The following is a 13,160-nucleotide window of genomic DNA, read 5'->3' as shown; positions in this document are numbered from 1 at the left end:
CTTCCTATCACATGTGTACACCAGGCAATTTGAAAAATAAAAGATTCGTATTATTAAATAGCAGCAACCTTAATTAAAGTGAAATTTAGGCCTCCTTGAATGCAGAACGAATGTAGGATTTGGGCCATCTGGCATTTAATTGATCTTTGGACCAAACTCACTATATACAGTAAACCTCGCATAAGTCGGATCTTCACTCAACTCGGATAAAATCGTTTGGACCCTTTGATCCTGCGCGCAAGACAGGTCTTTGCTCAACACGGATCAAAATGTTCGGTCTTTTTTGATCTTATTCCAGCTTTTTTCCTTCGCCTGAGTTGGATCAACAGTATGTTCACAACATGTGGTTAAAAATGCCATTGAAATCCAAATACAGGGCAGCGCACAAATTTGTGCAACTCGGCCATATAAGACGAAATGAAATTGGAATTTTTGAAAAAATTCGATTGTAATTGGGCTAGGCAAAGCAATAATTGATTGAAGTTTCTCAGCTTTTCAACGATTCTAATTTTTCCCCACCCCAGCTTACCTTAATTGCGTTTCGTCTTGTATGGCCAAGCCACGTAAATCCGTACGCCACCCCTCATCCAGACCTTAGAATAATAATAATATATGCATTTATATCGCGCTGACATTCACTACTGATAGTGCTCTGTGCGCTGGTTGTTCAATACTAATAGCAGATTTGAAAAAGAAAAGTTTTCAATTTAGTTTTGAATATGTTGAGACTCGAAGATGATTTATTGTCAATAGGTAACTCATTCCATTTGGTGGCTGCAGCATATTGGAAGGATCGCATCCCATATGTCTTGGAGTAAAATTGTGGAACTGTAAAAAGCATCAAATTTTGTGCTCGAAGTTGGCGTTTTGGGTTGTAGAGCGTGAATAGTTCCTGAAGAAATATTGGAGAAGTTCCATGAAAACACTTGTATGCAGTAGTCAAAATTTTGAAATTTATTCGGGCAGATACTGGTAGCCAGTGTAGCTCTCTTAATATCGGTGTAATATGATCAAACTTGTCCTGGTGACAATTCTTGCTGCCGTATTCTGAATATTTTGAAGCCGTTTAAGTTGTTCCTGATTTGAATTTGCCAGAAGTCCATTGCAGTAATCTAGTTATGATAAGACAAGAGCACTTGTTAGCTTTTTGGTTGCGTCGGTGGTTAAACATTCACGTAGTTTACTGATGTTGCAGAGCTGGTAGTATGTAGTTTTACAGATGTTTGATACTTGTTCGTTAAGTTTCAGATGTTTGTCAATGTATACACCAAGATTTTTCACTTTTTTACGTGGGCTGGATGGTGCTAGTGCCGATCGCGATGGTTTGGTTTGGTTTGACAAATTAAGCTTCTGTAATTTACTCTTGGATCCGATCAACATAAACTCTGTTTTGGGTCATCCATAATTTTATTTCCTCACAGCAATGTTCCATTTGATCAAGACAGTCTCTAGTATCCTCGACTGCACATGACAAGTACAGCTGGTTGTCATCAGCATATTGGTGCTGATTGACACCATGTTTGGCAGTAATTTCGCAGAGGTTTGGTGTAGAGTGTGAATAACACAGGACCAAGGACGGATCCTTGAGGCACTCCTTGGTTTAGTATAGATGGTTCCGACAGCAGACCAGAGATGATGACTTGTGTCCTGTTTTTCAAATAGGATTCGAACCACTCAAGAGCATGTTCTTGTATGCCGATATATGATTTCAGACGTAGAAGCTGCTTTTGTTGGTTGATGGTATCAAAGGCTGCTGATAAGTCTAGCAGGACCAATGATGATATCTGTCCACTGTCACAGCTTATTAGTAGGTCATTTATTACTTTGGTGAGAGCTGTTTCTGTACTATGGCTCTTGCGATATGCCGACTGGTGTTTATCCTGCAGACTGTTGACCTCTAGATGTTCAAAAAGTCGTACTCCAACAGATTTTTCTAGCACCTTAGACAAAAAATGGTAGATTCGATACGGGTCGATAATTACTATGCTGATTTTTGTCCAAGTTTGACTTCTTTAATAAAGGTCGAACAAGAGCTGCTTTGAAACTCTTTGGCACAGTGGCGGATTTAATAGACATGTTGATGATATTTGTAATTGGGATGATGAGGCAATCTAGAAATCAATTAGAAGATGAGTTGGGATCGGGTCTAGTTCACAACTTTTAGCAGGAAGTAGAGATATAATTTGACGAACCTCTTCGGTTGTGAATGGATTAAATGAAATTACAGGTGATTTGGAAAACGGTGTGTTGTAGGTTAGTAGGGAGTCAGTATTTTGATCGATTGAAGACTGAAGTTTCTCATATATCGTTGATATTTTATTTTGGAAAAATGACGCGAAATCGTTTGCAGTTTCTTCAGATGTTTTTCCCTCAGGTAGTAATTCTTCGTTTGTTTTATTGCATAATTTAGATGTTAAAGAGAACAGCGTTTTAGAGTCTGACTCGCAGTTTTCTATTTTAGAGTTAATATATTCCCGTTTGGCACTGCGAATCATCGAATTGACCTTTCGTCTTTGACATACGTACATTTGTCGATGGACTTCCAAGCCGAATCTTCTCCATTGTTTCCGGATCTTCTCCATTGTTTCCATTGTTTTCTACGAATCGTTTTTTCCTGTTTAATGTCGTCATTATACCAAGGTGACTGTTTATCAGTAAAAAGTTGCCCAGTAAAATTGACTGGGAATCGATTTTATTTTGACAGAGATTCAATAGGATGGTTCCTGAACGTACAGGGCAATAATGAGACCATCTTTCAGAGCTGAACTAGGTCTTCGGCTAACTCGGATAGAATTCGTCAGTCCATTTAGACCCAACTTAAGCAAAGTTTACTGTATAAGCGATTACTCCTTCCCCAACAGAATTTTAATGTGTTTTGAAGGGTGGTATTGGAGGGATCTAGTATATTGCTTTGCCCAGGGGCCTCTAACATTGTTAACTAGGCCTGGATGGAAATGAAATGGGGGTTTAACGTCCTGCTGGGCTTATGAAGATGGGCATACGCCATGAGGGTTTTTCATCCCATCTGAACAAACAAGGCGGTACCCCGCCACAAAATCCTATTGAACTTTCTCGGTCAGCACAGGAATCGAACACTGGAACTCCAGGTTAGCGAGCCGACGTCTTACTCGGCCACCGGAACTAATATTTCTCAGATGACAAAAGCATTTTTTTTACACAGATCATCACTAGGTGTGGAAAAGGGGTCTATTTACTCCATTATATATCAAATTAATGATGAATTATGTTTGATCTGCATGTTCACACTGACAGGTCATACATCCACAATCACCATGAAATAGATGTTTACGAACACTTTCAGTGGCAGATGATTAAAACATTTCAAATATAAATTCAAAATTTAAAGGACAGTATTGGTGTTGGTCATTATCACATGTGATAGAACTGGTTAAACACGTTCCAAATATAAATTTAACATAGAGATCAGGGGAGAATTTCTGCTCACTAATAATTCCTTGAAGACCAAAAGTTGTTATACGAGACTGGGGGGATATCTGACAATTCAAAAAAAATAATTGACTGTCACTAGATAAGAGAAAGTGAGAAAAAAAAATAGAAAAAGTCCGTGCATTACCATGTATTTATTAAGTATAGAATGAATCGTGGCGCCCACGCCCAACCAATGTCACTAGGCTTTATCGATATGGGCACGTTGGTCGTTGGCTTCGTATTGCGTCCTGACCCCCCCTCCTAGAATATAGAGAGATGGTGTAATTACCTTGTCTCAAAATTTCAGCTCTATTGAGGCAAAACCGCTTATCCGCACACGTGACCATTTTAAGATTTCTGGTCAATTTTCTTCTTTTAGGTGACCTGATAATCTATTACCGTTCGCTTAGAGTTCTATATACAGTGCATGACCCTCGTGCTGTACTTGATAACGAAACGTAAATTTCACCCTAACGTTACAGCTTGGGATACCTGGTCTCCATTTCCAAATGAAGACTGACGGGTTTAAGTTGTTTGAAAACGTATCACGTATATTGTGTTAGTCGCTCGGTCCTAACATGGAGGATTTTAAGGACTTTTAATACAAAATTAAGCAGTTTTATCCGCCAAAATATAATCGATATAACGCAGTCACGTGTGTAAAAATAGATATTTGAGTAACTTCCTTGGTGAATAAGTGTGCCAATAATATGATAATATGAAGAAGACGGTTTGTGAAATTGTATACGTATGTAGAACATCAACGATAAATATGGTCGGTGTTATACATTTGGATCATGACGTGACTTTTAAATTTTTTAATAACCAGATGCAGAAGCCTTTTATGAAGGGTGTTTCACCGGTGTGCTCTTACCAAGATAAATCTAGAAATATCAGATATAATTATTTATACACAAAATGGCGTACGGGCTCGATCAATGCTGGGGGCAGGGACAGAACCTGAAATTCCCGATCGCGGTGGCGGTCGTCTGCGAGAGCAAAGGACCCAAGCTTACCGTGTTGCCCCTCCCTTTCAAAGAAAATTTGACGGCCGCAAACGCGTTTTCATGCTATTCCATCCCGTGAATACAGCAACTTCAACGTGGTACAATATAGCCTACCTTGTGTAATTCACCGGAATCCCAAACAATTAATCAATCATTGTGGGATATTTCTGCTATTCTCTAACCCGTGAATTCCAACCATCCAAGCAGCTGCATTAATTGATGCACAAAAAATGTCGCACAAAGTAGGTATTCAATTAAAAAGAAAAATTAGTGTTCTATTAGATTTCGGGCACTTTATTTTGCCAACTAGATGAAATAATAACCCTTTTTTTTACTTTACTCGTCTGCCCGAAAGTTTGGGGGGGGGGGGGGGATACATAGGTGAACATCAGTTTTGTGTCCCTTCCGAAAGAATATTGTAAGCGTGAAATGTAGCAATGTCATAGGAATGAATATTGTAAACATGAAATGTGGCAATGTCATTGGAATGAATGTTGTAAACATGTAATTTAGCAAAACTGATCCATGATAAAAATGAAATTAAATTAGATACCAGGACAAGTCTTGTCTGCGATGTCACAACCAATTTCACACACACAAAACCCAAATCTAGGTTTTTATAAAGCTATTGATGTTAGGGAGTGAAGAGATTGGGCAAATCGTAGTGTGCAATTTCCTGAAAATACATGGTTTTTATTTCGACAGGTCGGATGCAGATCTTTGTAAAAATAATTATCCAGGTGACACCAAAGCTAAAGAAAACACCTCAATTAACATCACTGAATTTCGGAACATTTAAAAAAAAAAAGCTAAAGAAAACACCTCAATTAACATCACTGAATTTCGGAACATTTAAAAAAAAAAAATCCCTATCAAAATCAACGAATTTTGGAACGTTTACAAAAATGTTGGCACAAATCATTCTGGCTATATTATTATTTACTTTTGTAAATGGACAAAATTCCTGAACATCAAAATTATGCAGATGCCCTGGATTATTTACAGCCACGTGTCCAGACTTAAAATACATTCCTAAATTTCCTAGAAAAATAAACAGTATTCATATGAAGAATTATAACTTGGTGCATATTAATGAAACTGCATTTTGCAATTTTTATTTTTTCGATACAGTCCAAGTGAAACCATAGATAATACAGCCTTTCAAAATACACGAATGCTGCAAACATTGGACTGATCTTGGAACAATATTCAAGTAATTAACTTTTCTATATTTACACAAATTAAGATATTGCGAAAACTCATTTTACTTGGAAACAAAATTTTATTCGTTATATTAGATTCCAACCTGTGAACTTTCAGACACTTGTCTTCGGCTTTAACAATCTAAGAGTTACCAAACTTTTGTGGTGATCAAATATTTTTCCCAAATGAGTTTAAACTTACACTAAATAATAATAGTATTAACAACTATATTCCCGAACATTTGAATTGTATGAAAAAATTGCTTTATTTGGACCTATCACATAATGCTCTACAATTCATTACAACCGATGATTTTCACGATTTTCCACCTCTGAAAATGCTGACATTGACGCAACAATGAACGCCAAAATCATCGTTTAGTTAGAACTCAGAATTTGCTCACACTTCAAAACTTGAACCCACAAGCTTTTGAAGGTTGTGGGAAACTTTTCAAGCTCGTATTGACAGGTAACTTCTTAATGATAAAAATATTGAGAAATTGAGTAAGCACAGTCTCCCTTGGTGGCAGGTAACTTCTTAATGATAAAAATATTGAGAAATTGAGTAAGCACAGTCTCCCTTGGTGGCCGTTTGGACATTAATACTACCAGACACAAGGCTAGTTGCTGTTTCCAAATTCTTTGAAGAAAAACTTCATAAACTAAAAAATCTACAATTACTGTGGAACAAAATCCAATCCTGGCCAGAAAACTTCTTCATAGATAGTACAGAATTAATTCATTTGAATTTGGGATACAATCTTACCCAAAGAGTGAAAAAAGGAATGTTTCCAGAGATGTTGCAAAGAAAACTCCAAACCATTTACATGAATAAAAATCTGTTTATATGTGATTGTGATTTGGTTTGTTGATTCAATGGATTCATGGAGAAAAGCATCAATTTCTTGTAGATGACTAAATATTACAGGGAGGATTTGTCTAAATAACACTAGTGCCTTTATCTCGGTGACAACAGTAACGTGTATAATAGTTCTTGTTGCTATATTGGTATCGTTTATATATAGATATCTATAAATATCATATTTACAGGCCCAACCAATTATTGACTTTAACCCCAAAACACTTCATTTACGACGTTTTTATGTCTTACTGCATTCAGGATAGCGACAGGGTGTTAGATGCGCTTCTTCTGATCTTGGAAGATGGCGAAAAACTAAAACTTTGAAAGTTTGAAATCTGGTAATTTCAGAATGTACCTGTATTGGTAGCTTAAGAGGTATTCCTACTAATTAGAATTCCCTTCTTTGACGGTTTATTTATTTCGCTATTTATTAGTCATACAAACTGCTATTTTTTCCAGGATATTATAAGGATGTCTGGGCTTTGTAATGGTACCATATTCAAACAGAAAACCCCAAGATAGTTTGTCAGTATAAACAAATTACATTTCCTGGATCATTTTATTTTACTAACCATTGATTTCAGGAAAATTGATCATCTTCTATCTTCATTCATCCAGACAGTGACAATTAGTGAATTGCTGGACAGTGTTTCATAACTTTGTCAAAATAGATATATCTGCAACCATGGTAACACGCAATAAATGTAATAATATAATTTTTAAAAGCATTAGATTTTATTATCAAATAATGCAAACATTCATTCATAGACAGAACCGTTGGAAACAAGATATTCTCTTGTCCAAACAAAGTTACCTCTCCAATATGGAAAAGATAGCACATGTTGTTGTAGAGTATCCAATAAGATTGCATTTCACTGTTTATCTTGAGAGAAAAAAATGAAAAAACCAACATCCCATATTATAGCACAATGAACCTGGAAGCCGAACTTGAGTACACATATTCTGATAATCCATGCTTAATTAATTAATTTGTAGAATTACATTAAAAATATCTCTCCAACTGTAAATTATGAAAAGTTTTAATCTAGATACAAGTATGTACGATTTCAATGGTCACGTTTCTTCACTTCTTGGCTGCTTTTGGTTCCAGCGGTCTTCCTTTGTCTTTTCCACGCAGCTTAATTTCTGAAAAAAGATTTCAAAAGTTTTAAAATTAACTAGCAAATAATTAAGTCGAAGATTCACCTATTTTCATTTCCTAACAATACACAGATAACAATGACAGCTACTAAAATCAACTTTTAAAAACTTTCTAGACATTAAGTTCAAGATAACAATTATGAAACTGGGGGAACCAAACTAGATTTCAGCTATTGGAAAGGGTAAAAACAGTTGATATTTCTAAAAAAGTTGATCTAAGTCGCTAACATGTAGAGGATTGAAAGTATGAAATGGGGTTTACGGTCTACTGTTCTGCTCCGACTGGGTTAATGAAGATAGGCATACACCATTCAGTGATCTATGGCCTACTCTTATATCGAATTCCAACTGTCAAGGGATCTTTTGTGTGCACACCAATGTGTACAAGGGACCTCGGTTTTTCGTACCATCCGAATGACTAGACAGCTGTCCTTGTCAGGCCCTCCGTCCTGCACCACTGACAAGGAGAAACCCCGCCAGAAAGGATTGAAAGTAACGATGGTGTCGATTGGATACAACCACATAAATAATGTAGCTATTTGTTGTGGTTGTACATCTGCTCAATAGGAAAAACCTTAATTTGCAAAGTGAATCTACCCAAGTCAAGGCGATGATAATATTCACTATAATAATTAATGCACAAAGCCATTTGTAAATTTTAAAAGAAATTTAGATACATATAAAAACACCTACCAAGTACTTTCTCCATCTTGGCCAGAATACCTTGTGAGGGAATAGCTTTACCAGACTCATAATCATTCACAACTTGCTGTTTTTCATTGATTCTCTATAAAAATCAAAAAGTAAAAAATAAAAACATTTATTTATTGATACATAATAATAATTAATTCTGTCAATGTTTCAATATTTGGGCACCCAACGCTTTGGGGAAAATAATGGTATTAGATGAACTGTGGATATGATTACTGGGTCAATCCATGTCAAGTGGACCAAATTTCGGAAAGTTGGGAACCAAACACCCTCCAAAAACATTATAAAAAAATATATGTTATAGTATATGTCCTTAAGCTAACAAATCCAAAATTATACCTATCTAGGTCGAAAACTCGCTAAGATATGGCAATTTGAAATTAAGTTTAATGACTAACAATTCCCGCTAAAGCTAAGCAGCACTAAGCAATTTCAAGGGTCGATGCTTTGGGATAAGATAACTTTGAATCTAAGTGTCGATGAAGATGATGAAACTTAAGAGTATAGTTTCACTACCAGGTAGTTCAAAACCTTGACTAAGTTTGATCATGAACATTTTATGCTTAGACTAAGAATAGATAATAAGTTTGATTTCTCGATACTTTTGAAAAAGATAAATGTGCAATTAATTAATATGTGTCATTTATTTATTTCGGTCTCAGTGTTGGTTTTTTTTTATATAAAGTGTGAAAATTGATTGAGAAGGATTTTGCCAGGTTAGCAGACTGTCCATCTACACTTATCAATTGTCTACAAAACTTTGTGCTGGGGCGTAAATGTGGGGGGCTGTCTGGGAGTGGTACACCCCCCCCCCCCCCCGGAAGAAAAATAGTCGGTCGCAAAATCAGTGCAGTCGGTCGCAAAATAAGAGCAGTCAGTATCAAAATAAGTCGTCACGCTACTCACGCAAAACTTTAGTATAAAATAACCTTGTCAACTTATCATGTTTGAAAAAATGTTGTGTTTCACTCTTATTCTGTTGTGAGTATGTTTGTCTATGAACAAAATTGGGAGAAAAATAGTCGGTCTCAAAATAAGTGCAGTCACTGCAGTCGGTCTCAAAATTATGCATCGGCGACTCAATGAATTAATGAGGTAAACAAACAATGCCAGAATAGATCCCAAATACTATGTATTTGTGTGAATAGATGAGCCTAAATTGCCTACATCACACAAAACTATAGTACAAAATAATCATGTCTGCTTGTCATGTTTGAAAAAATGTTTGTCACTCTTATTCTGTTGTGAGTATGTTGTTCTATGAAATGTTTTCCCTCATGGCAAAAAAATAGTCGGTCTCAAAAAAAGTACTCACCGCAGTCGGTCTCTGACTAAATGAATTAATGAGACAAACAAACAATTACAAAACAGGCGAATTTGACAAATAGGCCACAAGATTCTGTCTCATTTCTTATCCTCTTGTTAGTGAGAATTTGGTTCCATTTGCCATGACTATGACTAAAATTTTCAGGCCCAGTTCCGAAAAATTAAAAGCTCAGTTACATTTTTGATTTTTTTCGCGCCTGCGGATCTCGATTCCGTTATAACATTATTCTTCTATTCCTCTGTTTCTTATGCTGTACAAGCACTATCATATTCACGATTATACTGATCTCCCCGTTATACTGGTGTGTGGGTCATGGGTCGTCAGACTATACAAATGTTATGTCAACTCTTGCGAAACTGGCGGAATTGACAGGGGCAGATCTCAAGATTCTGTCCCATTCATTGGCATACATTTTTGGTCCTCTCGTCCTCAAGACTTTCTCCCAGCAATGACCTCAAATGCTAGGATATTGACTCAATTTTTCAAAATTTTCTCAGGTTGCTCAGTGTTATAGGCACAATCATCATGTATGACACAAACTTTATGTCAACTTAAATAAAACTGCTTTCCTGCGAGACAACGATCGGCGAACAACTATATAATTATACAATACTGTCTATGTTCTAATGGGACGCTTAATGCTATAGCCAGTATTTTGTTGACATTCATTGTGGGGTGGGATTGTGGATGGCGCCCTAGATTTGGAACCACCCCCACCCCACCCCCTATTCCCAGATTCTAGATCCGCTCTGCACATGGCCCCTAGAAAACTCGCACCTGTGGTGCGCGGTTCCTGACTGCGTCACTCTTACTGGGGGTATGTGCATCAGTCGGTCGCATTTTGGCTAAACACCCCCCCAAACTCTTACTGGGGGTATGTGCATCAGTCGGTCGCATTTTGGCTAAACACCCCCTCAAACAAAATCGTTATGTACGCCCCTGACTTTGTGGGAAATGCACTGAATTTGGCTAAACTTTACATTATGTATCATCTTGTCAGTGAAGTCAAATATGTTTGCAAGAATTTTTAATGGTTGATGTCTGCAATAAAACTGTGTGGCGATCAGATTTTGGTGTTCTCTTGCACTTTTTGCCAATGATAAACATCTACTTGTAGAATGGACAAAGCTAATCTTTGCTGAAATAAGTCATTAAAAAGACATTAAATGCTTACTGTAGCCAAATCTTTTTGGTTAATTCCTTTTGATTGACGACCTTGCTGAATCAACTGAGCCACACTTCTATCAATATGATCATGATGAAGTTCTTCTGTTTCCCGATCAAGCTTGGCTGTGTTTTTGTCAGTGACCACATGTTTGTTGGTAGCTGCCGCAACTGAATAAACAATTTCACAAGAAAAACAGGTTATAATTTACCCCTTTGGTGGAGGATAATTAATTTTTTAAAATGAAATGCAATATCAATTAGACGGAGATCTTAAACAATGCCATGTAACAAAAAATAACCAAGAACCAGAAGAGAACAAGGGAAACAACTCTATTCTACATTTTGTTCTAATGTACTAAGCTTTATACAGCGAAGTCAGCGATCAACGTTCAATTTCAAAATGATTCATACAAGAATCCTCATAGTGAACCATTGAGTGTAAGAGAAACCGGAGCAGAGCTGAACATCCAGCATTTAACCAGAGGTGCAGGAAATGTGAAGCGCATTTCCGATTTGGATCTTCTCAATTCCTGCATTCTGATTATTGATCAGGGCAAAAAGACTTTGTCAGACTATGGTAAGGGTAATGGACAAAGACAATAAGGTATATTTTAATTCAGGAATCTTTTGTTTTATTTTAATAAATTAAAAACTTACATTTCTTCTTGGTATCCACTGTTCCACCAGATTGTAAGGCTCGATTCACAGCCTGAAATATTAATTTATTGTTAAGAAAATAAAGGTTAATTTTAAAAACGAGACCTATCAACTCTTGCCAAAATTACAAGGACATTGAACTTTACAAAGTTTTCTCAATAGTTTAGAATTACATGTAACAACATAATGGCAGTACAGAGTTTTATAAAGCTCTGACACATTGATAGTTCTTCCAGTTTGATGCAAAAGTTGATCTACATGTACATGCTATTTTTTGTAGGTACAATTTTGTGCTTGGTACTTTTATTTTTTTTTACATTAAATCCTTTTCAGAAATGATATCACAATTTTCAAGCTATTAAAGTGGTCATTATCCACTGCCTTCAATGTTAAATGTACAGAAATTAAGGACCTACATGTATGATAGCTTTAATTGGCTTGTAATAAATAAAAGTTTTGCCAAGTAATAGGAAGTGGCACTCGATGGAAAATTGGGGGATTTCAGTTCAGTACTGAAATTCTTTAGATCCAAGAACAATAACTGAGTAATATTGTGTGACAAAGCCAGCACCAAGGTAATAAATCAAAAATTTCCATCAATCAACAATGCATAAATATGTTCAATGAGATTGAATTATTTCACATTCTACTCAAAAATCTGCAATCAAAACTGTGGCAGAAGTTTAATCTGTTTCACATTATAAGTTGATTGTGATTGCCAATTCTATCAATTCAGTCCATTGATTTAATTAAATCCGACGTGTTAGTCGTTTAAGATTTTGTCCTGTATATGTATGTGTACAGATTCTTATCAGTATAACAAACTACTTCCACTTTCCAATCAATGGAGTTACATAATGTATGTAGCCTCCTATCAGGGAGATTTAAACTATATATTGTCCTTTTGCTGTGGTCATTGATCAGAATATGTTTTGAGTTTTGACTTTAAATAGGTATTTTTTAATTATTGCGAATGTCTTGGTTTGAAAGTGGGACTTAGTGGTTTATAAATATAATTACCCTCAACCACAACAATTGTTTTGCAAAGTGGGTATGTTTACAATTACAGATAATGTCAACGCACATTCCACTGAAACCGAAATCAAAAATCGTAACCATTTTGTGCCATCAAGAAGGGACTAAGGCTGACTATGTCAGTGAATGAAATAGCACACAACTGACTGACAGCAGATCAATCAACTCAATTCCGAACTTGTTTGCTATTTAAAACGGAAATTAACTCATTAACTGTTACTTTAATTTACTGTCTGTGGATGTGTGTTGCAAAGTCATGTCATCCCTTATCGATATAAAGTTGTGCATTTCATTTCTTTCGCTTTAGTTTAGATATTCGGATTTCCACGTTTTATTTTCTCATCTTACCCCAGTAGCTCTACGCTCCTGGCCCTTAGGTTGTGGTTTCCTCAAGTAAGTGACTTCGTTCCAATCAGCCATTTTGTGTTTTCAAATTTAAAAACCTAATGTTATTTTCGCTACGTTAAAAAGCTTCGCATTAAATATGTGTTCAAAAACTAGGATGTATTGCGTGTGATTATGAAATATGGCGGAGCAAGTGAAATAAACAGGGGCTTTTTGCCCGTTGTCGTAACTTTGTT

At 36.2% G+C, this 13,160-nt stretch overlaps 1 protein-coding gene across 1 annotated transcript; it reads right to left on the bottom strand.

The window, feature by feature from the left end:
• Positions 1-7,234: 7,234 nt before the first annotated feature.
• On the bottom strand, positions 7,235-13,135 carry LOC126828014 (endothelial differentiation-related factor 1 homolog). Its single transcript, XM_050557632.2, has 5 exons — positions 12,928-13,135; positions 11,545-11,596; positions 10,895-11,055; positions 8,376-8,469; positions 7,235-7,667 (listed from the first exon to the last, which is right to left on the bottom strand). The coding sequence occupies exons 1-5, from the start codon at positions 12,997-12,999 to the stop codon at positions 7,606-7,608; spliced, it is 441 nt and encodes a 146-aa protein (XP_050413589.1). The 5' UTR covers positions 13,000-13,135; the 3' UTR covers positions 7,235-7,605.
• Between the last annotated feature and the right edge of the window lie 25 nt (positions 13,136-13,160).

This window comes from Patella vulgata, chromosome 1 (genome assembly GCF_932274485.2).
Source record: "Patella vulgata chromosome 1, xgPatVulg1.2, whole genome shotgun sequence".
In the NCBI taxonomy this organism is placed as follows: domain Eukaryota; kingdom Metazoa; phylum Mollusca; class Gastropoda; family Patellidae; genus Patella; species Patella vulgata.
Note: the sequence above shows the minus strand (reverse complement) of the source record. Positions and strands in the feature narration are given on the sequence as shown.